At 42.8% G+C, this 24164-nt stretch overlaps 2 protein-coding genes across 6 annotated transcripts in view; one reads left to right on the top strand and one right to left on the bottom strand.

Moving 5' to 3' along the window:
- Window positions 1–24164, bottom strand: part of brf1b (BRF1 RNA polymerase III transcription initiation factor subunit b) — a 66918-nt gene that overhangs the window by 38030 nt on the left and 4724 nt on the right. Inside the window, exons 2-11 of the mRNA XM_020056257.3 lie at window positions 18354–18434; window positions 17273–17446; window positions 15585–15616; window positions 14659–14731; window positions 6778–6927; window positions 6407–6500; window positions 5833–5959; window positions 3684–3723; window positions 3343–3438; window positions 1465–1770 (exon numbers count right to left, since the gene is read on the bottom strand). Of these exons, the coding sequence (XP_019911816.1) occupies window positions 1465–1770; window positions 3343–3438; window positions 3684–3723; window positions 5833–5959; window positions 6407–6500; window positions 6778–6927; window positions 14659–14731; window positions 15585–15616; window positions 17273–17446; window positions 18354–18434 (1173 nt within the window). The remainder of the gene's footprint in view (window positions 1–1464; window positions 1771–3342; window positions 3439–3683; window positions 3724–5832; window positions 5960–6406; window positions 6501–6777; window positions 6928–14658; window positions 14732–15584; window positions 15617–17272; window positions 17447–18353; window positions 18435–24164) is intronic.
- On the top strand, window positions 8662–13619 carry btbd6b (BTB (POZ) domain containing 6b). 5 transcript variants are annotated; one of them, XM_034287712.1, is made up of 7 exons: window positions 8662–8761; window positions 10129–10420; window positions 10609–10699; window positions 11002–11120; window positions 11337–11429; window positions 11997–12050; window positions 12145–13619. In XM_034287712.1, the coding sequence occupies exons 2-7, from the start codon at window positions 10218–10220 to the stop codon at window positions 13175–13177; spliced, it is 1593 nt and encodes a 530-aa protein (XP_034143603.1). In that variant the 5' UTR covers window positions 8662–8761; window positions 10129–10217; the 3' UTR covers window positions 13178–13619. The 5 variants fall into 5 exon arrangements, with proteins under 5 accessions (XP_034143603.1, XP_034143601.1, XP_034143600.1 ...); XM_034287710.1 differs by lacking the exon at window positions 8662–8761 and adding an exon at window positions 9236–9892; XM_034287709.1 differs by lacking the exon at window positions 8662–8761 and having other exon boundaries at window positions 9899–10420.

Genomic DNA, 24164 nt, shown 5'->3' on the forward strand with positions numbered 1-24164 from the left:
TGTGTAACTCTGATTTTATGGAAGAAGTGTCAATGCAATCAATAGGACATTTCATAAGGGATAAGCCACGAACGAGCAGGCATTCATCCAATGAATGGCGCCAGGCCTGTGGATCAAAGTTTGGGAAATGCTGGGCTGTCATAATTTTCTTGAAGCAAACGTCATAAACAAAGAGGTTTGTTTTCTTAAATTACTAATTTGAAATGTGATGGTATATCCTTGTATGTAAAAAATGTCATATGGATGTAGGACTATTGTTTCTGGTTTTACTAAAAGCATTTCAATACAAATTGTCTGTTTGGATTTTCAGATATTCCATGCCCATCCCTTGCAGAGACTGTACACAAACTATACAACTCTTCAAAAGATTCTTCAAAGATTCAAATTGGAGGAAAACGGCTGATTAAATGACCTTACATACCTAGCAAAATCCTTGTCTCTTGCACTTCATTGACAGCAAAGCAGCTTTTATTCCCAAGAGGTTATTTCTAGACCAATGATTAATTCTGTCAACTTTCCAAAACATAATCCCTCCAAATATCGAAACAAAAAAACACTGGCTATACTCCAATATAAATCTCATGGATTTGTGTGTCGCTCACGGAATAAAGCTAGGGATTTAAAATAAGGTTTTTGGAATAAGGTTTGGAAACGTACATCCATAAATGCAATCAATATTTTAATTGTCTGTCATGTCAATCGAAACTTTTATATATGTATTCTTTTTATTCAAATCAGGTCCCAACTTACTATTAAGTATGAGTTAGAATAGTAAAATACAGTAAACAAGGTGAAATAAAAAAAAGAAATCTGATACATTAAACATGAAGTCCACTAAACCTGGGTTTGAATGGCCCCTCAAAGCATGTGGTTGTGGAGACTAGCTGCAGGCAAAAAAGGCAGTTTTGAAGAGGAGTGAGAGACAGTCTTTAAGAGGAAGAGAACATATAAGAGAGGGAATGAGAAAGAGCTTTGGGAATATCTTGACTGACAAGTGTTCAGTAGAGGATTCTGACCAAATGTTATGCTGAACAACATCTAAAAACCCATTTATGGGGATTATTTTCACAAATTGTGACATCAATCGATAGATCTGCCTGAGGTCATTCCAACAATCTTTGCACAATGCCTTATTAGCTTAAAAAGGTGCAAGGCTTTTCCCAAATCATTCAGGTGAGAGGATCTACACTGTAATCTTCCGTTATTACCCAGATAAAGGAAAAAGAAAGGACTTTACAATTTGATAGACAGTTCCTGACCTCAGATGTAGCCTATGGGCCAGTAAAACAAACAATCCATGATTCAATTTTCTTCAGACACTAAAAATGTCTGCTAACATTAGCTACCGCTAGGTAGCAATCAATAAATGTGATAGGAGTAACTACCCAAAAATTTGAAAAATACCAAAGTACCCGAGTTAACATCAAACCCTAAAGGTGAGTTGAACATGTAACCAAGACTCACCGCTGTTCTTGTCCACAGAAAAGCACTCCTGGATTGACTCACAGAGCCCCAGACTGGCTGCACTTGGGAGGGGACCCAGGATGGAATTCAGGGAGGGGCCAACTTTAGGTGGTGGAGGTGGAGTGGGGGACTGCTCCGTCCCTCGTTCGCCCCCTCCTTCACCGCCTTGCTGTTGCCCCTGAATGACTTGGCAGATGTAGTCCTGGTTGAAGTGTTGGGCGACCGCCTCCAGCTCCTCGTCCTCCTCAGGGTCCACCTCTGTGGGGCTGGAGCATGAGGCCTGAGAGAAGACCTCATCCAGTGGGTCTGAGCGGAAATTATGGGTTATAGGTATACAGGTGAAAATAGGCATATATTTTTCAAGAAAAAATAAAATGTCTCAGTTTCAACATCTGATAAGTTGTCTTGTACTATTTTCTATTGAATATAGGGTTTAAATTATTTGGACATCATTGCATTGTTTTTATAAAAAAAATTCACAACATCCCAACTTTTCTGGAAACGACATTGTACCAAGGTTGTCTTGTCCACTCCTGGATACAATAGCACTGCCAACTATATATATATATATAAACCAGAAAAGGAACCAAGCAAGCCAAGTTCAGCCGGCCCGCAAAAAGAAGTGATGGATGTTGTTGTCCTCACTGGATTTGAACCGGGGACTCCCACACAGGAGGCTGTGTCTTTAACTACTACACCAGAGTTATATGCTTGCATGATGTTGGTATAGTTTCTTGACATTAGATCATGTTTTCTAGTATCTTACTAGAACTTAATAATTTGAAAGCGTTAGTTTTTCTTTCATTAGTCAATGACATTGATACAATAAGGTTGTTGGCCAAGATCTCGTGATACATGGCCCCATCCATCCTCCCCTCAATACGGTGCAGTCGTCCTGTCCCCTTTGCAGAAAAGCATCCCCAAAGAATGATGTTTCCACCTCCGTGCTTCACGGTTGGGATGGTGTTCTTGGGGTTGTACTCATCTTTCTTCCTCCAAACACGGCGAGTGGAGTTTAGACCAAATAGCTCTATTTTTGTCTCATCAGACCACATGACCTTCTCCCATTCCTCCTTTGGATCATCCAGATGGTCATTGGCAAACTTCAGACAGGCCTGGACATGTGCTGGCTTGAGCAGGGGGACCTTGCGTGCGCTGCAGGATTTTAATCCATGACGCCGTAGTGTTTTACTAATGGTTTTCTTTGAGACTGTGGTCCCAGCTCTCTTAAGGTCATTGACCAGGTCCTGCCGTGTAGTTCTGGGCTGATCCCTCACCTTCCTCATATTCATTGATGCCCCACGAGGTGAGATCTTGCATGGAGCCCCAGACCATGGGAGATTGACCGTCATCTTGAACTTCTTCCATTTTCTAATAATCGTGCCAACAGTCGTTGCCTTCTTACCAAGCTGCTTGCCTATTGTCCTGTAGCCCATCCCAGCCTTGTGCAGGTTCTACAATTTTATCCCTGATGTCCTTACACAGCTCTTTGGTCTTGGCCATTGTGGAGAGGTTGGAATCTGTTTGATTGAGTGTGTGGACAGGTGTCTTTTATACAGGTAACAAGTTCGAACAGGTGGAGTTAATACAGGTAATGAGTGGAGAAAAGGAGGGCTCCTTAAAGAAAAACTAACAGGTCTGTGAGAGCCAGAATTCTTACTGGTTGGTAGGTGATCAAATACTTATGTCATGCAATAAAATGCTAATTAATTATTTAAAAATCATACAATGGGATTTTCTGGATTTTTGTTTTAGATTCCTTCTCTCACAGTTGAAGTGTACCTATGATAAAAATGATAGACCTCTACGTGCTTTGTAAGTAGGAAAACCTGCAAAATCAGCAGTGTATCAAATACTTGTTCTCCCCACCGTACAAACCTGTTTCTTTGGAGTAGGCAGCATAAATCCCTCTGAGCCTTGGCCTGCTATTCTCCAGCTCTGTCTCAATTTCATCTTGGTACAAACTGATTTCACCTGCAGGGTTAGAGAGAAGATAAAATTGAGAAAACGTACATTTTTGTAAATCCTGACCACTTGTTAATAACAATTAATTACATTGTACAGTATAATAACATGTATTTCATAACATGTGTTTTTCATTTAATTCCAAAATCTTTAGAAGTTTAGTAATCATCACAGACGCACACATCCAAAACATTGTGGTTGTGGAATGCCTGCCCAAAAGCAACAACTGCTACCACAATATAAACCAAATGTACCTTGCACTTCATCCAGCTTCTTGGCTAACTCCTGTTCAAGCTAAAATCAAGAAAGATATGAGAGAAGCTCTTTAGCAAAACAAAGAATTGCCACGATTGATTACATAAGCAATAAGACTGTATAAAACAAAGAACACAGGTAATGAGCTGGCATACAGTAATTTTCCATATTGTACCTCAGTAATAATTCAAAAGAATCAACTGAAATTACACATAAAAGAAATGATCAGTGTTGAGAATTTCTTCCAAATTGAACTTAAAACTTTAAACTTACTGGAACACTTGACTTCAGTACTTTGTAAACCTTCCCCTTGCAAAGAAAACCGCACTGAACCATTTCATACATTGCTTATGAGATTGTATACCACGGGGAAGTGCGACATCCAAGCACCCGGTGTTTTGGCATGCATAAGAGCAGCACTGAGTGGTGGCACAGTGGCCAAATATCACACCACCTTGCACCCTTCGCATTTATAATGACAATGGATTTTGGATATTACTGCCAATTAAAAATATATATATATAATGTACATAACATAACTATGTAGACCTGTAACGATTGTTGGTGGAGAGGAACCAGGCGGAGGCAGAATGCAGTCGATGTAGACTTTTAATCGAAACAAACACTGAGTACAAAAACACACTTAATGAAAGTAAAAACGAAAGCACTCACCCGTTACGTGTGGACATACACATAACGGGAGCGGGCGGGACCGGAGTGGGCGGAGAAGCGGGTGGGACAGGAGAGGGTGGCGGGTCGGACAGGAGAGGGTGGCGGAGCGGCCGGGACAGGAGAGGACGGCGGCAGGGACAGGAGAGGACAGCGGCCGGGACAGGAGAGGGCAGCGGCCGGGACAGGAGAGGGCAGCGGCCGGGACAGGAGAGGGCAGCGGCCGGGACAGGAGAGGGCAGCGGCCGGGACAGGAGAGGGCAGCGGCCGGGACAGGAGAGGACAGCGGCCGGGACAGGAGAGGGCAGCGGCCGGGACAGGAGAGGGCCATACAACAACAACAACAATTGACAAGTGAGGGGAGCTGAGGAGAAACATTTAAACACATACCGATAGAATGATTGGGACCTGGTGTGAGTGATTGAAGACATGTGACACAAAACAAGTCCAGGATGTGTTTGTGGAGTGATGGGACCTGGGAGTGCACAGTACGGTGGCGCTGATCCTCACCGTACTCTGACAAGACCATATATTCAGTACTTTGTAAAAGCCTTTGGCAGCAATCACATCTTCCTGGGTATGCAGAAGTTCACCAGTAAGGGCTTTGTAAATATTGACCTACCAATTTAACTAACATTTACATCATATCCAGAGCAACTTACAGTAGTATTTAAGGTTAATTCAATTATTCTGGGGCACAATTCACCCATGCAGACCCTCTGAAAGTCTGTCACATTGGAAGGGGAGTATCATTAAACTACAATCTTTTCGCCTCTTCTACAGATGTTCAAAGGGGTTCGAGCTCAGGCTTTGGTTGGGCCAATGAATCCTTGCCCCAATCTGTCCCCTCCGCAGTACCTTGTTTTCTGTTGTGTAAGATTTTGATTTTGGTGTCATCAGACCAGAAAATGTCCTTGGGCTCTCTGAGTCCTTCAGGCTGCATGTCATATGCCTTTTACTCAGGAGTGGGTTCTGTCTAGTCACTCAAACATAAAGGCCTAATTTATAGAGTACTGCAGAGGAAGTCAGCAGAGGCTCTGTTTCAGGCCATTGGGTTCTTGGGTCACCTCCCGGATCAAAGCCCTTCTTGTTACTTAGTTTGGCTGAACAGACACTTCTATGAAGTGTCTTTCAAGGCGTACAGTGGCCACACGTTTCTTGGGCACTGTCCAAGGGCACTGTACATTCATGTTTTCATGTAATAACAGCAAGAAACAAGAGAGACAGGTATTTAAAGGGAGACAGAGAGGAAGGGTAAAGACAGACAAACTAGCACACGGCTCAAACCCCCATTGCTTGAAGGCATGTGTGGAAACGCTTCAATGCATTTGAGACGCACCAAGATCTGATGTACACGGCAATCTAGGTAAAACCCGATTATCAAATCCATCTGAAACATGTTGACATGGCAATGAAACAGACAGACACATGATTTCCAGAGCAAGCCAGCCCATGCCTGGACAGAGTCAGATAATGTACCTGCAGTAACTTGACCTTCTTCTGTCCAGCAGTGAAGGAGGGTGGGTCACACTCCTGCTCCAGGTCCACCCGCATGAACTCATCGATGGTCAGCTGACTGGTGGGGGTGTCCTCAAATTCTGTCAGTCTTTATAACAGGATGTTTAGACTGGTCAGTATCTAGCCATTCTACTGAAACACTTCTCTTACTTGTGCCCTGGTTGTTCAGCTAGTTTGGGTGGTATTCAGAGCACAAATTAAGTGTTTGTGTGGGTTTGAATCTGGCCCGATCCTTCTCTCACATTTTTCCTGTCTTTCGTGCACTGTTTCTATCACCAACAATAAGAACAAATTAGGAAGGAGTGGTACTACACCATTATTTAAAACGTATCTCTTTCTTCTACAGACCTTTTGATGTTTTTTTTTTGGCAACCACTAAACCAACATAAAGCCATACTTTAAACCTGATTCCAAAGATTGCGTGATCATCTTGTAGAAAATGTGTTAAATGATAGGAGCTACTAAGAAAGGCTTAGTCAAGTGTGGTGGATGAAGATACTATCAGCCTCATCCAGAATAGGGCTCCAGCAAATACCTTTTCCTCAGTGTGGCCTCGCACACTTTCACCACTCCAATCACATCCTTGACGGTGCGCCGAAACTCATGCATCCGTGCAGCCACCAACAGGGCTTGGGAGAGGAGAATTACACACACACACACACATTATGTCAAGGGGGCAACGCTAAGTAGGGTCCCAAATGTGACCCTCCAAACACACACATAGGAATAACGACTGCCACTTCAAACTGAGTTAAGTCCAATACAAAGATAGTTATATCTACAGTTCTACCATTCTGTCAATTTTGCACAGGAAGTTTGGTGTAAGACCAATGTGCAGATCCAGAGGTTTAGGTGCAAAGACTGGTTGCAGCAATCCAAAGGTCATTGCTGTGGCAACCACCTTACCTGCCCCACACAGCCCAGAGGGCCTGCGTCCCGTGTGCATCCAGTCCCTCTTCATCCTCTGCAGCAGGCGTAGTGCCGTCATGGACACCTCGTGGGTCTTATCCCCAAACTCTAGCATGTGGGCAAAACGAGGGATGTACAGGCAAGGGTCTTGGGGAAGAGAGGAAGAAATTAGAAATGAAAATGTTTACATAAAGCATGTAAGGCAGTAAAAATGCAATAAAAACATTATTTATCTCATTGTGATTTTTGTATGTTCTTTTTCTAGAATCCATTATTTCCCCAGGGCCCAAGAGGTCAAGTATAAGTAAATTAGTCACTACTTTTGGGGAAAAAATTCATTCTGCCCTGGTAAATACTGAATGTCAGAGAAAACCAAACCTTTTATTCATGAAGTCTTTCTGTTTAGGAAATTATTCACTGCTTCAGCAGGTGAATGGCAGACATGGAGGTACATTCAGTAGTACATTCACAGCCCAGATGACTACCTAAGTCTACCAATTACTCATTGCTATCTGGGTTAGTATGAACAACACTTATGTGACACATGAACAATCGTAACTTTAAAAGACAGTAACAGCAGTGGATCCCGGTGCAGTGCAAAACGTGACACAATGTTAAGAGGCATTTTCCCCAGTTAGGACCTGTACAAGCGAACACTGCATGTCACTAGTTGGTCAGATAAAAAGACAAAGAAATGTTTTCCACTATTTTAAGAACAGCACAAACTACTTTACACATGCAATCAGACTCCGCTGGCCGAGAGACGCTGTAGCGCAGGCAGAAGGAGTGAGCTACTAACAACAAGGGTCAATCTGGTTAATAAATGGCTAAACCTGATGGAAATATGTAGAAGTATCAGGAAATGACTCTTGCTGTAAGATATTTTGAACGCTTGCTCTGGCTTTCTACAAATGAATCTGTTTTAATGGGAAACTGAATAAAGATATATTGCATTAGGATATGGCGGTTTGTGGATACAATTAATGTCAACTTAATAAGCAGCATATTACACAAGATAATTTGGCAATTGGGAAAATTTAATAAGACATGTTTTTACCACTGGTGAGCAACCCCCCTACTGTGTAAATGTAGCCTAAATGTTTGGATCCCTGCGTTGGTTAGAGTGGAAAGTTTGCCAGGCCTTTAATTCTGGCTTGCGAATAAGCCCTTCAATTCTTTACCCGTAGCTAAACTAGCATTATTGTGAACTCATTCCCCGTGCGGGTTTGGCCTTTTTTGGACCGTTTGAAAATGGGTACCGTTTGAAAATTGACGTTTGTTGGCTTTTTGTATAAGGCTGTTTCGTTGTCTACTTTGACAGCGGTTATGGTCCGCGGAGACCAACTCGAGCTCAGGTATAGCTCATCTCAGGCTCTCTGTGGCACCAGAGGGCTGAGTTACGTCCAGATCTTGTTGTCGTCACAGCAAAAAAAAAAAAGTCCTGGTTGTATAAGGGCGTAACAAATGCAATCGATTATGCAAATTCAATACAAATAGGAAATCCCTGCTTTAAATAACTCTTGGGCTCTTAAAGGAATATTCAGGGTGGCGTTGTATGGTTACTTAAATCATGACGGATAGGCTATATAAATGTCATACCATTTAAATAGTCTATCCGTGTGCATTGATTTCTCTAGCCTATTACTGAATAGCCAGATGTCCTAAGCATGCCACTAGCCTACACAATCAGCAATAATATGACCGCTAATTATGTACCTGTTAAAATACCCATTGTCTGACATGTTATGTGGCATAATCCTCTTATGTTTTTAAATCACTTCACCATTCCATTATGTTGCGCCGGGGCCCTCTGTTGGAAATCGGTGAAACCAGCCTGGGAAGGGGGACAAACAGCTTAAGCCCAACCCCCCTCTACTTACCCAGCACTCCAGATTTAAACATGGCTCCTGGCAGCGAGCAATCGTCCAGTGACCAAACCTGAACGTTTTTCTGTCAATCGATGGTCTCATATTTCAATCAGGTAAAGATGTGGTAATTGTCCGGTGGTGCAGTTTCCCTCGAAAGGAAATGTTGATGAATAGAAAGCAACGTTTGGCATTATTTCGACACAGATGGTGCGATTAGGGGAATTCATTTCAGCGGAGATTTTCTGTGTAGTGCCTTAAAAACGCAACGATTCGATTGCAATTTTCCGCGAATAGTGAGAAATTATGTACATTGTGTTCAACTGAAAGACTGGATAATGTATCTAATAATTGTATCAAAAAATGTATAGAATTTACAGTTATTGCACTTCGCTGCATATGTTAAATGGAACGCAATTAAAAACGCCATCCGTTTGTCAAACCATGTTTCGCAGTCAGCTAATTGTTTCTCAAATATATTGAAAAGCTTAATGTTCTCAATAAAACAAAGCGAAAGAATGGCTGTACTGTATATTTTAATAGGGCGTGTTCTGATTAATATTTTGTAGTTTAAGTAACTTTGTGCGCTATTCCTATGGCGTAGGCAGAACAAATTTCACGTAGCCTAGAAAGCTTTAGGCTATATATCATACATTCTCTATAAACCAAATTACAACTGGGCTTCAGACATCCTAAATATGTGAGATATTAACCATATAGATCAAATGTATCTAACCAATTGAAGTGGTGACGTGAACGTTATCAACAATACTGCAAGGGTTAACTCGGTCGCTCGGTCTCCATTAATATTGTTGAGAGGGGAACGGAGCTCAACTGTGGGAGGCGCCTGTGGGCTACTGACGGAAAAGGCATCCGTGAATCTTATTTGTCATCCTGGAACTGGGCGTCCGCTCTCGAAACACAAAACTACAGTGCCTACAATGATAGGCGAAATCTGTAGGGTTGTTGGCGCAGAGATGGATCACCCTTTGGATGAACTGGCTGGGATACCTTTATAGTTTTAACATTATTGCAAGTTCAACAGTATTATCACTGCAGTGGAGTTATGCAATATTGTTACAGTACACTTTGAAATAGTTCACGCTGGGTGCAACGCGGAGGTGATTTTCTGAGGAAATGTTCGTTTCATTGAAGGATATTATCTATGAGAGAACATTTGAACAATTTTTAACATAATTTCTTCCGCTGGACGGCCAACTGGATGTTTCTGTGTAAATATTTTCCGGGTGCGTAGGTGTCTGGTTTTATTGTACAAGCGACTGATGGCAGAGGGTATCGGTTTACAGACGTTTTGTTACATTATATTGAATTAAAACATTTTAATCAGACTGGTTATAGCACTAAATGCATTCTGAATAAATGCACTTCGCCTTGTTTAAAGATTAACTGCTGATGCCAGAACCCCCAGATTGCCTCTATGGCCGGATCATGAAGTTCTTGACATTTTTCCTTCTGCTTCCAGAAACCTTAAAACGGACTAGAAAGAGTGGAAAGCAGCCCGGCAAGCTGCCAGTATGCTATGAAATCGTGACTTTATCCTTGAAGAAGAAGATGGCTGCAGAACTGTACCCTGCAAGCATAAACACCAACCTCCCGAACAGCAACGGCGCCGCAGTGTCCGCAGCCAGGAAGAAGAGCATCATTCAGGTCACCCAAACGGTGACGGTGCCGACCACGACCGCCACTCAGCAGAATATCAACAACAACATCGAGACTACCAGTTGGCAGTCCACTCATCCGACATTGCGAGAAAGGTGTGTCAATATTATCAGTTATCGTTCTATTATAACGCATAAATATTATTACGCGAAACGAATTCTAAAATGTGATTGCCAGTCAGTGCCTTAAAATATATGGCCCACGATGTGACGTGTCATGAAGGACGCGGAAACAAGATATGCTTACAGTTGTTGGTTCAGTTGTCCTAATTCGACTTTTTCAGGAATGCCTTGATGTTCAATAACGAACATATGGCAGATGTTCATTTCATTGTGGGTTCCCCTGGTGAATCACAAAAAGTTCCAGCGCATAAGGTAAGCATGTGGATTCCTTCTGTGACCCTTGAATGCCCACTGAGTGTGAACCAGGCTTGAACATTGGTTTATATGCCATTGGTGTTATGCGTTTTCTGCCATGGTGGCCCATCAGAGAGAATTGCTCTAAATGTTCTCTCTCATGCATCTCTTGGATTACATTACATATTGTCAAGTACATAACATTGACATGTCCACAAAAATACATAATCAAAATATACTTCAGAAACAATGCAAAACCCGTTCCCACACATTATGCATAACCATGTTGAAATAATCCTCTTTCCCTCTGGTGTTTACAGTATGTATTGGCGGTGGGTAGCTCTGTTTTCGGTGCCATGTTTTATGGCGATCTGGCAGAAGGGGAGTCTGAGATTCACATCCCAGACGTGGAGCCTGCTGCTTTTTTAATTATGCTAAAGTGAGTAACATGTCACATCATCTCTGGATTGCTTTTGCTATTTTGACAAAGTTAATGTGCTTTGATCAAATGATGAATATATAGGGGCTACATGTAACCTAGAGGTTTTAGAGGTGGTCCAACAATCAGAGGGTCACCAACTGAAGTCTTACTCTAAGGGGATATTATAGGTAAGTTGTTCCAGAACCAGTTCTCATTTCTCCCGTCTCTCCCCAGTTTTTCATACGGGTGCTCCATCGAAATTGTGGTGCACCAGTGTTTGTCAGGGCCGTCGTTACTCTTAGGAAAGAAGTCTATCTTACAGGTTTTGTAAGTATTTATGTAGCTTACTTTCATATGTGAACTAATCCCTTATCTGCAACGATACACAGAACCACCTAGACATTTATTTAGCAGGACACACTTTGCAACCCCTTAAGTGAGACTTAGTCTTCGTGGTTCTTGGCTGTTTACATTGTTTCATTGGTTTTTCAATGCTAGTTTAAATACACAGTAACTGCTAGTGAAAACATCTGCTTTGAGCTACTGCGTGGCACTAAGACATTGTCCTACATGCGCAACAGCATGGTAATCAAGAGTTTAGCCAAGGTCAGTGCCACTTGACATTGAAAAATATTGTGTAAGGGAAATCAATAATAAGTGTTACATGTTCAAAAACATATTATACAGACAGCAGTTTGAAAATCGTAGTTGCAATATTTGGGGGCGAAAAATTTGATTTTATATTATCCAGGTCCGTGCAGCCCTAGTATTCAGGACAACATAAATACTGGAATAGACAAACAAAAAAGGAATAGACAAACATTAAATAACTATTCATTGTGCTCATTAGGAATGTACCTAACCCTAATAAAGTCAGTTTGTGTGTTTTTTCAGGGAGTTGGGTTACAAAAAAAAACACTGTTTTGCTGTGGTTCGGGTTTATTTCAGGTCAGCATATGACGTTGACCCCCAACTATAATTGACTGGATCTTAGGAGGTGATGGTGGTTGTAGTTCTTAAGGCTCTAAAATCCTCCCTCCAGGTACATGTACAGCGATGAGATTGAACTGGAGGCTGACACGGTGCTGGCCACTCTGTATGCCGCAAAGAAGTACATTGTGCCTGCCTTGGCCAAGGCCTGCGTCACTTTCCTGGAGACCAGCCTGGAGGCCAAGAATGCCTGTGTGCTGCTCTCACAGAGCCGCCTGTTTGAGGAGCCTGAGCTGACACAGCGCTGCTGGGAGGTGATCGACGCACAGGCCGAGCTGGCCCTCTGCTCGGAGGGCTTCTGCGAGATCGATCTGCAGACCCTGGAGATCATCCTGCGCCGTGAGACGCTGAACACTCGCGAAGCCGTGGTTTTCCGAGCGGTGCTGGAGTGGGCGGTAGCCGAGTGCCGGCGCCAGGGCCTGGCCGCCACATCGCGGAACAAGCGTGCGGTGCTTGGCAAGGCCCTATACCTGGTGCGCCTCCCCACCATGACTCTGGAGGAGTTCGCCGATGGAGCGGCGCAGTCGGACGTGCTCACCTTGGAGGAGACGCATGACATCTTCCTGTGGTACACGGCAGCCAATAAGCCCAAGCTGGAGTTCCCGCTGGCGCAGCGCGCAGGCCTCACACCACAGCGGTGCCACCGTTTCCAGTCATCGGCCTACCGGAGTAACCAGTGGCGCTACCGGGGCCGGTGCGACAGCATCCAATTTGCTGTGGACAAGCGCATCTTCATCGCTGGCCTGGGCCTGTACGGCTCGAGTGGCGGCAAGGCCGAGTACAGTGTCAAGATTGAACTGAAGCGGCAGGGCGCCACGCTGGCACAGAACCTCACCAAGTTTGTGTCAGACGGCTCCAGCAGCACGTTCTCAGTGTGGTTCGAGCACCCCGTCCAAGTGGAACAGGACACCTTTTATACCGTCAGCGCTGTGCTGGATGGCAACGAGCTGAGCTACTTTGGGCAGGAGGGGATGACTGAGGTGCAGTGCGGAAAGGTTACCTTTCAGTACCAGTGCTCATCGGACAGTACCAACGGGACAGGCGTGCAGGGGGGGCAGATCCCAGAACTGGTCTTCTATGCATGAGCCTTATGGTTTGTTTGTAACATCTTGTGCAGAAGTGCATTCTACCACTGGATTAGTTGAAACGCTGGGGGAAATTAAGAGGGTCCAAAAGCGTTCCTTTGCCTTCAGTAATTTAGCAGCAGTGAAACATTGTAAATGGAAAAATGCCTGTTAATCCTTTGACAGAATGTCAGAGTGACGGAATGCGCTTTCTGTTTTAATTTATTGAGATAAACCTATGATTTCAATTTAAGCGCTGTGGGCTGTAGCCTCATGTAGATGAGACAGATGAGTTGTATTATTGCACTTTTACTCGACCAATCCCCTTTATTGTGTCGTTATTTTATGGAACTTAAACCTGAAGCTAATTTGTTTACAGCTTGAGGTTGGCTGACAAATTACATGTATTGTATTTAGTGTGCAGATTTATGCAACTGCAGAACATAAACTTTTATGACTCAAATTCAAAGGTGTTGATAATTGTGCTTCCACAACACATGCTACTTAAATTGTTACTTCAAACTTTAAAGGCAAGTGGATTTTCCACAACCATGACAAATCATGACTTATTCTTACATTTATTTAACGATACGGTTTAAGTGGTTCTGATATAATCACTTAACAGGTGTGTACAATGATCTTAAGACTTGTGATAAACGAGAGATTAACCGAATAATCTTTAAAGGGATGCCTCTTAGCAACAAATACCATTTTAAAATACATCTCTTCAATTGCACTGAAGGTCTGAGTATGGACACCAGTTCAAATGTCTGACCTGTCCTTAAGGGTATAGACCATTCTATCAATATTTATCTACATAATCCCCATGGTACATTAGTTCTACATATTTGCATGACGTTCACGTTTGTGCACACTTCTATTGTCCTTTTCCCGTGGCTACAAATGTAAATGTCAAATAGCAAATGCTCATATGCTCTGCATATCTCTCTGGGTGATTCACTATCCTATCTTTAGGTAATCATCTTCCCTTTCTTCAAGATGTCTCCTCTATCCAGAATACATATCCATTATTGGGCCATTTCTGCTATCCTTCAGTGTTCTTTCCAATTTCTTTAGGTATCTTAAAGAAAATGAGCAGGCTGATTATATTCACAAAATCGTAAAGGATTGAACAGGTGTAACCAACCAGATACATTTCTGCCCAGAAAGCAACATATGAATGCCTTTTGTTGTTTACATGCATAGGTGACAAGCTCCAGTTGGTATGTAATTCACTGCCATGAGGTTTCTAAGAGGGAACTGTGCATGAAACGTCTATTGCATACACCTATCCAATCATCTTCCGTGGATTAGTGCTAGTGTTTGAATTGAGCCATTCAGCAAACCAAAAGGGCTTCCCTACAAATAGGATGAATTTGTCTGTAAGTAATGATCTTGGGTCAGTATATATATTTTCTGATGAACAGTCAAGGCCAGGATCGTTGGAGGGGAAGCTGATCCTAAATCTGTTCTGTAGGAAAACGTCATCTTAGAGCACTTACCTATTGCTGGGGAGTTGATGCAGAGCTCTCGAGCCAGAAGGAGAAAGGTCTTCCCCAAGATATACACGTTCACCTGTGAAGAGGAGAGTTGGGCTTTGTTCCAATGCAATGCATCCTTCCTATTCCCTTCCTCAAATGCCCGATCTGACATTGGTGGATTGGCGAAAGCTATTTGATAAAACAGCTGCTTATACCTATCACACTGATGGGACGATGTCAGTGGTGAGTTCAAGGAAAGCGAGGACATCCTTCCTGCCTCTCCGGGAAATTGCTGATCTGATGACTGAACTGGGGAAATCTATGCGCTATAACTTTTGCTTAGACATACTGATGTGTTACATCAGTTAGGTCAAATAATCGCATCCATCCTTCCACCAAGCACATGAAACGAAACACTGTAACCTCCAGGTGGCTAGTAATTCAGTAGCCAAGTGTTTCGAGACTTCACCTGTACTCCCTATCTAATGGCAGGGTTGGGTTCCCCAGCTAATTGTTAAAGGTAGGCTATAGGGTGAGGTAGTTGATCCCAGACTCCTTCCATGCCTGACCCGTCTTCCAATACCAGACGGGTAAGCTGAGGGCTGGAGCCCTATTCCCAGAACAGCCAGCTTAGACTCAGGGTACAATTAACAGGCTGTGTTGCACAGAAATCCCTCCACCGGGACAACTCAACACTAGATTCCTGCTAGTTTTTTTTACTCCCTATGACCCCCCTGTGGCTGGCTATCCCATGAGAGATGTCTCTGTCATACAATCATCATGTTTTGTGAGGTTTCAGCATGTCAAGAGCTGATACGGAGACAGCTTGGTTAGGCTGGATCTGAGACTTAAAATGTCATGGCATTTCTTGTGAGGCCTGTGGTAATACATATCAAGAATCTCAAAGCTGCCTGTGTCTGTAATGGAGAAAAACAGAGCAAACATACCTGTAGGAGATCACTCAGATCCAGAAGCATGTCTGAAGGGGGAAGGAGTTAAGGAAGGAAAGGCGACAGCAATGTGCTAAACTGCAGAGAACAGAGATGCTGTATATCACGGATGTGTTCAGTAGGAAAGCACTGAACTGAAATTAAATGCTCAGAAATTGAAGGTTGCAACATGAGCTCATCCAATAAGAAAAATATTTGTTCACTATCGTACATTTTACAACGATATGCGAATAACGACCAAAACTGATTTGTCAATGCATTCATACAAATACATTTTTTATATACAGAGTCTGTTTTTAAACAGTCATATAGAAAAGACAGGTTTCTATTCAAGACCGTAAGCACAGTTTACACTGTAAACAAAAGTCTAAGGATTTAGAACAAGCACAATGCTTGTTTATTGCCAATCACCATGCATACGCTGATGCAGGGTCTTTCTGCAGTCAAGCATCAGGTGAAACTCCCCTGATGCTGGGCCCCTTCAGCTGGCAATGTGAGACTAAATATAGAAGTGGCCCTGCAGTGCCTCAGCTCTACCCTAGCAACCTGCAGATGAGGTCTCTTGAAGACTGGAGGTTGCCAGGTTGGATTGGGAAGACTTTTGGCTGTACCACCCACACAAACCTGCCTAAGGTCAAGTGACAAAAGCACAAGCCCCCGGTGGCCTGGGTAAAGATTACCAATAATCTCAATGTGATGATGTGCAGGATTGTTTTTTTTTTACATAGCTGCTTTCCATTCTGCTGACTAAATAGCTGCCGCTCCCCCTCCTTAATCGCCTTTGTCTGTTCACTGTCTACCAACATTTGTATCCTCTTGGTATTTGTAGCAAAGGCCTATAATATATTATTCCTCGCACAGACAAGATGGCTTCCCCTCAAAAGTTCAGAAATCTAGATTTGCTTTAGAGTCATCCATAATGTCACACCTGAGAAACCCTGTGTTCTCCACTCATATGTTTAATGTCCATTTCTAGTTTGCTGCTGAAATCCTCAAAGTTGTAGAACTCCAACTGTAAAGGATCCTAGGAAGTGGGAGGTAGGGATGACACCCACTCAACATGACACCAATGTTGCCCTTAACCGGCCCATGAATAAATAAAATGCCCTCTGTTGGAAGTTAAAAAAAATCCCAATGTGGCTCTTAAGGCAAAAGGTTTGCCCACTCCTGCCCTAGATGCTGATTAGGGAACGGGAAGCTGGTCCTAGTTCTGTACCTAGGGGAATTGTGTGGTATCCAATTTGTAACTATGCCCTTGCAGTTATTCCTAGCAGCACAGGTGAGTGGAAGATCAAGACATACATCCTCCAAAACATGACCACCTTATTACACGGCTCACTTAACCAGGAAATCATCAGGAACCAATATATTGAGATGAGTGCGCTCCTCTGGCTAATGGCAACAATGAGCCTGCAGACACGCAACCCGCCTCAAGGAATTGTTAGAGCAGGGCGTTGCAAGGCACTCCTAGCCAACCATCCCCATCAAAGTGGGTATGCAGCAATCAAGGAATGAACCCAGGTCGCCAACTAACCTGGGTCACGATGGTGACTAGATAGCAGAGTGCATGTCTGTGTGCTTCTGAGTGTGGTGGATGAATACTGGGAGGTGTGGACTGGATCAGACTAACGGATCAATGGGACATGGGTGTGTAGAACCATGTGTTGTCCAGGTCCAGAGGATACGGGGCGTGCCCTCGGTTCGGCAGACCAGGTAGAGGCAGGCAGCGATGACATGGGCCATCTTGCGTCCACGCGTCAGGTGCTTGCTGACCACCATCTTAAAGAAGTTGAAGGCCGTGTCCAGGCAGTGTTGGTTGAGCTGCAGCTGGCTGCCCAGGTTATGGATCTGCCGTTTGCCTGTGGGCCGACGTACCACAAAAACATGTTAGGGAAAATAGTTGGACACCGGTCGACAGTAACACATACACAAACAATACCAGCCCTCACATCCGAACAAATGCAAACATGCATCCAAAATCCAAACACAAAGATGAGAAGAACCCGAACGCTAAGTGAGCATTCAGGCTGCCTGATGGCTGTTGGACCCTGTGAACAACTCCAGCCTGGCTGCTGAGTGTGGGCGGAGCACAATTGATTCATTGCACATGTTGTTAGTTATTTCGATTGTGTATCTGTCCTTAAAACCAGGTCAGACTGGAGCAGTCAAGGAGGACAACTGAGAGAACGATTCCAGTTGAGAGGAACAGTTTCAATTTCAGTATGATCTCAAATTCACAAGGACAAAAAAAGAAAACGTACAAAAAGAAAACTGTGGTCTAAATTGGAACAAAAACACAAACAGGGAGGTGTATAATTTATTGTTAAGAGTGACATGAAGAACAAGTTGTTGATGTAGCACACATAGTTATATCAATCAGCCATAATGCCCTTACTGTAAAAGGGGGCAGGATGAAATGGTTACAACATGATAACGATTGTGTTCACAGAAACTGGCTTGGGGATGTGCAAGCACACATAATGTTTGACTAAATATATGGGGACCAGTCACACAAATCTAGTAAACACCCACAAGGTTATTTCTGTGTCATTTTTACACAAATAATAAAACACCCCTTAGGAAAAAATCCTGACTGAAATGCTTGAAACTAGGAGGTACACCCTCGACCAAATATGATAAATTAAAGGTGTAGACTTTATATACGCACAGTGTTGGAACTGAGGACCGTGTCCTCTCTATGTGCCACATTTCTATCTCCAAGCCTTAGCAGCTGGGAGGAGATGTTTAGTTTAACTAAGGACTCACCATTCTGCAGAGTCTGAGCTCGGGACTCCTTTCCGAGGCTGGTGTGAAATCCAGTCCCCAGGACTGGGGCCTTTACTGGACCTGGAAGGAGATTATAATAAGATTAATAGTCTGGGGTGGCACTCCTCTTTTGGACTCTAAAACCAGTTTCACAACACTTTCCCCTGTAACCCTTTCAACAGGGACCGATTTAGACCTGGAACACCAGATGGATGCAATTATCAGGCAGAACAAAAGAGCAACAGGAGTTAGAGATTCAGCTGAAAACCCCGGCCCTAGTAGCTAAAGCATCGGGCCAGACCCGAGATTAAAAATGTCTGTGCACCCTTGAGAATTCCTAAAATGTAAATTATTAAAAGGAAAAGGTAGTATTGATGACTTTACTATAATTGATGTTGATTCATTTGCATTGGGAAGAACTACCATTGTACGCTACATTCATATAGAAGCATCACCTGGCTAACGCCACTGCAGGCATTTGCTTCCAGATGTCAAACCCACAGGAGCTGATAAAAATGTTCTCCCTTTGTTAAAAGGTTGTTATTGTTAAACTATGAATACAAATGTACTAGATAATTGCTATTCAGCATTTGTGAAGAAAAACCCTGTCTATAACCAAACATTTAGTCTACTTTAACAATATTATCTGAAAGCTATCACTATGATTAACAAGTCATCTACAGAAAGGGAAATATGGGTTGAACATCGCCATCTGGTGGTTTAAGATAGCTAAACCGCACAGCTCAGCATTAGACTTAGGCAGTGTTACTCAACCCTGCTCCTGGATGCCCTGCATGTTTTAGATCTCTCCTCATGATTGACTTGATAATGAGCTGATAGTTTGAATCAGGTGGGAGGAAACAAATTATATTTTTCCCAAGTTACATTACATTGGTTTTTGTGCTATTTTTCAGTAATCAACAGCCGCATTCTAGAATTCTATTGGGGTCAAATTATTTAAATTTAGAAGTTCTAAGTAATTTCAAATTGAGTGTTTATTTCTTTTATTAGGGTTTGCTCATGGGAATTGGCTAAAAATTGTCCTCTCAAGTACATAGTATCGTATTGTGATTCAGTTGTGATATCGTGATGAATCGTGATATATATATTGCCAATACCCACCCCTAGTCCTAGGTCTAAATCAGTCCCCGATTAGAGTTGAAATAAAAGAAACCATGTGTAACTGGCCTTGAGGTCCACAGTTGAGTTTGAGGGATAACGATGCATCCATCCATCTCTATGTTCCATTAGTCCATATACTAAGAGCGCAAAGGCAGTTACACAGAGGCAATCTACATTTTTAAGTAGTCAATTTTATTCTTCTTAAGTATAATTAATTGGCGGATCCCTTGGGACAACCCTGTTGGACATGGCTCATGACAAATGGCTACTCTAATGATTAACCAATAAAGTAGTCACTCACTGTTTACTACATTAATATAGCAGATTCCCTTAATGGCAATGTCCATGCTAAAATGGCCTTTTGACCAGAAGAGGCCTCTAGCATTCTCTACGGATAATGAAAATGTAAGATAAAAACTCAACAACTAAATGGGAAAACCTACTACTACTTTTCATATTCAACCACCAAAGGACATCAGTGCCAATGGAATTCATCAAAAGTTTGCAAACTGTTCATTAAGCTCAATCAGTCCCACCTGGTTTCTATTCCAGCAACAGCCTATGACAAATCTGCTTGGGGTAATTAGCCAACCAGTGGCTGAATGTAAATTTTTGACCTTATGGTATATGGCACAGGAGTTTCATTTTGCTCAGTTTTATTGCCAAGAGCTGACCAGCACTGCACCTTGTTCAGCCAAGGCAGGAATTTCCTTTCCAAAAAGATGCCTCCAAGTCTTGGCATTAGTTTTGGGTAGGTTGAAAACTCTTAAAATGCCCCAAGAACTAATTGTGTTACACTGTTCTCCATTTTACTTGTTAGAAATGGCACATAAATTAACTTTTCCTTTTTCCAGGCTATTGTTTTGTTTGGGGTTTCTTGGAAGCCCCAAAGGTTACAGTATTCCAGAAGGTAAGTTAAGGTATTTGCCTTGTCTGCATGAATCTCTTCAAAATAATGTAACCAACAACAAATATTGCACTGAGAACAATTGAGTCAGACATGAGACCCAAATGATTATCATTGTAACTAGAGAAATGGAGATTAGTGTTACTTTAATCCTAACCTACATTCTCTTGTAGGAGTGCACATACAGTCAGAATGTCGGGATCGATACCTCTGGGTGCATGTTGGTTGGTCTGACAACGCCCCTCGTTTTGAGGCTGTAGGTGGGTGATGGGTTTTAGTATTTGGTTGCATTATACTTCTGAGAACATCCAAGTTTTGCTTTGGAGTGAAAGATAACCTTACATTTTAGTGTTAGTCTACTGTGAGTAGGGTGACAATCCTATTTGTTTAAAGCAAAAAGTAAACTTATGTTGCGTATGCAGATGCAACTGGTGTGCATCCCATCGATGAGAAGGGGGATGCACCCCAATGTGGTTACACCGTCAGCACCTTCAGGATGGATGTCTACACCACCCTCAGGGCTTCCTATTTCTCCTGTTATACTGACAACCAGGTAGTATAGGTGTACATCCCAAATAATGATTGACTCCTCCCCACATTTCCCATTGTCAGCATACACAGGTTGCACCATTGAGGGCTTCTACTACTGTAATGTAGTCAACTAGGTAGGACTGCCAAAATGTGTGTATAAAAACCTGATTCAAATGATCAAGGCAGACTTGATGGCTGAAGTGAATTTGGTTTGTTGGTCTAATGGAACCAAAATGCGGACTGAGGATCAGACAAATTAACTTTTGCTAATCCCAATTTTTCAGAATGATGAGCTATTCACCTTCCAGTTGTATATCACTGTCACGGATGCCAAAGGCCAACCATCACGCTACCCTTTGACTCAGACCTGCCCCCTACCACTGCCATGGTCTCAAAGGGAGGTTATATGTGAAGAGGACTACATGGAGGTACAATATGACAGCTGTCTAATGTGCAAGTGCCAACTAAGTAGAAACGCATGTTAATTTTCAATAATATTTTGTCATTGAGATGAAAATTGCTTGATTAGCACTACAGCTAGCATACAGCTTAGTGGGCTCCAGGGGCACAACCTTAAAATACTAACCAAATAGTTTGTCTACATGGGCAAACCCTCCTATGTGCCAATATTACATTTGATCCCATGTCCCTTTAGGTAACTGTGGGGAGAGATGTGCTTTGTACTACATCTGAAGGAACCTCAAAAGAAGCATGGGAAACTGCCCATTCAATTGTGAGTGAAGAACATTCATCGGTTTTTTACGTGATATCTTTGATTGAAATTTGTGCTCAAAACGGGAACGTTCAAGCATGATCCCGAATCCTTCCTTAGGCCCAAAAGATGGCCAATTCTGACTGGCAGGTGATGTTTCTAAACAATGAAGAGAGAATGTCGGTCACTGAAGCCCAACAATTTGGTTACAAGCTGAGTGCCACGCCGAAACGGGTGGTCTTCCGTTCTCCCTATGGACAAAGCCAATCGGAAATCGTAATGGTGGGCATTTTAACAAATGGTATTATTGTACTGGTTACAATCATATTCTAGCAAATGTTGTAGAGAAATGATTGTGTGGGACGGTTGGGGTTAGCATGCCCTCTGCTGCCCTTTCCTGGTGACACATTTCCGCATCCACATTGTCTTTCTACTCATCAGGTTGATGGTGTTGAAGTGGAGGTCATACATGGGACGGTGTTCTTCAGGCAGAATATGATGGTGGTCATGGTTGACATATCTTTGGCCTGCACCAAAAGTATATTTAAACTAATGCTGTTTTATTTTTTGCATTTCATCTGTTGTCATTTATGCTGTATTTCAGTCCCTGAAAAAAAATTATGCCATAATGTCTAGACTACATGAATAATTTCTATATTCCTTAAATTCTACATGAAATACAATCCTTCACTGACCTGAGTCAGGATTTAAGCCTATTAGAATGAGGATTTGATAGATTTGGATCTTGCACCTTTTTTAAGGTAAGGCTATAAAAGCAACTGTGTATAAAACAATCTAGCCTTATTTAAGTACCTGCTGTGCACCAGTGGTCATTTTAAAATGAAGCGCTTATTTAGTGATTATGCTCCTTCCCATGTATTCAGTGTATGGCAATGTGAAGTTGCGCAACAGTGTCAATCATGGGAAATACTTCTGCATTGCTTCTCTTTCTCACAGACCCAGGATCCTTTGACGGGGCTAGGCTACTCTGGGACATCCCGAGGATGATTACCCCGTTGGTGAACAACAGCTTCGGCTTTGAGAGCAGGCAGATCAATGTGGGTGTGGAGAACCAACTGCTGGATGAGAGCACAGTGAGGGCCAGGGGCTACACTCTAAAAGTCGAAGGGCCCATGGTGCAAATGGGTGTTCCCTTTGGTGCCGAAGGAGGATACACAAAGGTAAAGACCACTGGACTTGAGATCCAAGTTGCATTCAATTCCGCCATGGTTCCAGTCATTCTGTGCTTTTGGCAACTTAATGAAATATAAAACAAAACGGCTGTTTGGATTGGCACAGTTGGATATTGATAAACTAGAACAAAAAGCAATTGACTCGTTTACCTGAGAAGCTGAATAGGAATAAACTTGACCTAATTTACATTAATTTCACTGAATAATGGAGTACTTGGTAAGTCTTCAACTAATTACTGAACTGGATCACTGCTCGTTCACAACGGGTACAAATTGTGTGTTTCTAGAGTTTGGTGATAGACAATGTCTACCAGGAGACATACGCTGCCTTCCTGTTCTATGAGCATGTGTTCTCCCATGTCTACGCTGATGGTGGCACTGTTGAAACCAGACACCGGTTGAGTAGGGTAGTAGACACTCCGTTGCTGTGCCGGACACCCTTCACCATTGATGTTGACACCCTTTCTCCACACCAAAGTATGTTCATCCTATACACAACCGGAGTGATTACGATGACCAAGTTGTCACTGCCTGTTTTGCTTTCTGGAATTGCTGAGAGCTCTGATCAATTCCGGCTACTTTTGAACTAACATTTGCTCTATTACCTCCAGAGACCGGCGCTGAAGATTCGTTCAATGTGTACTTGGGGAACATTCCTCACGACGTGGCTCTGATGGGAGTGAAGCTGAATGAAAATCAGTTTTCTGTACTGGATGCGACAGAACATGGCTACGCCATAAGTAAGGTTGATCATCCCAATGGCACCCATGGCTATACACTTAGGGTTCCTTTTGATGACAAGTCTGTGCGTAGGATGGTAAGTACATTCTGCTTTAGATCATACACTTCTGTAATATTTTTCCCTTAAAGGAGTCATAAATTATAACTTGAAATGATGAAACTTTCCTACTTAATAGTACCTAGGTGAAGGCCTCCACCAGTACTCTGTGGACATCAACTACACGTTAAGCATTATGCCTCAAGAAGAGCCTTATTTCCATCTAGCCTCTGTGGTGAAACAGCTCAGTGATGAATGTAGGACATCTGCATATTTAAAGTGCTATATTACATTATGAAGACCACTATGAAGGTAGAGTCAACTGCTTAATCTTGATTATTGACCCACAGTCCCTCCTGAGCTCAAAGGGGTTTGCACACAAGGAGGCATTGTTTTCACCATGAACCAGCCAAGACTAGGATACCTGTGGGAGATTGGTGTAGGACATGACCCTCTAACACCTGAGCTGGTGACTGAAAGGGGGTACTACCTGAAAAATGACAGTCATAGTTTGACCTTGGAGGTGCCATGGTCAACGGTTGGCTACACGTATGAGGTATGAGTTATC

Source organism: Esox lucius, chromosome 18 (genome assembly GCF_011004845.1).
Source record: "Esox lucius isolate fEsoLuc1 chromosome 18, fEsoLuc1.pri, whole genome shotgun sequence".
Taxonomy (NCBI): Eukaryota; Metazoa; Chordata; class Actinopteri; order Esociformes; family Esocidae; genus Esox; species Esox lucius.

Coding starts and splice junctions, on each gene's coding strand:
- btbd6b (XM_034287709.1), top strand. CDS start 10,059: ATGCCAGAACCCCCAGATTGCCTCTATGGCCGGATCATGAAGTTCTTG. Junction 10,421..10,608: donor CATCCGACATTGCGAGAAAG/GTGTGTCAATAT, acceptor CGACTTTTTCAG/GAATGCCTTGATGTTCAATA. Junction 12,051..12,144: donor GTGGTTCGGGTTTATTTCAG/GTCAGCATATGA, acceptor TCCTCCCTCCAG/GTACATGTACAGCGATGAGA.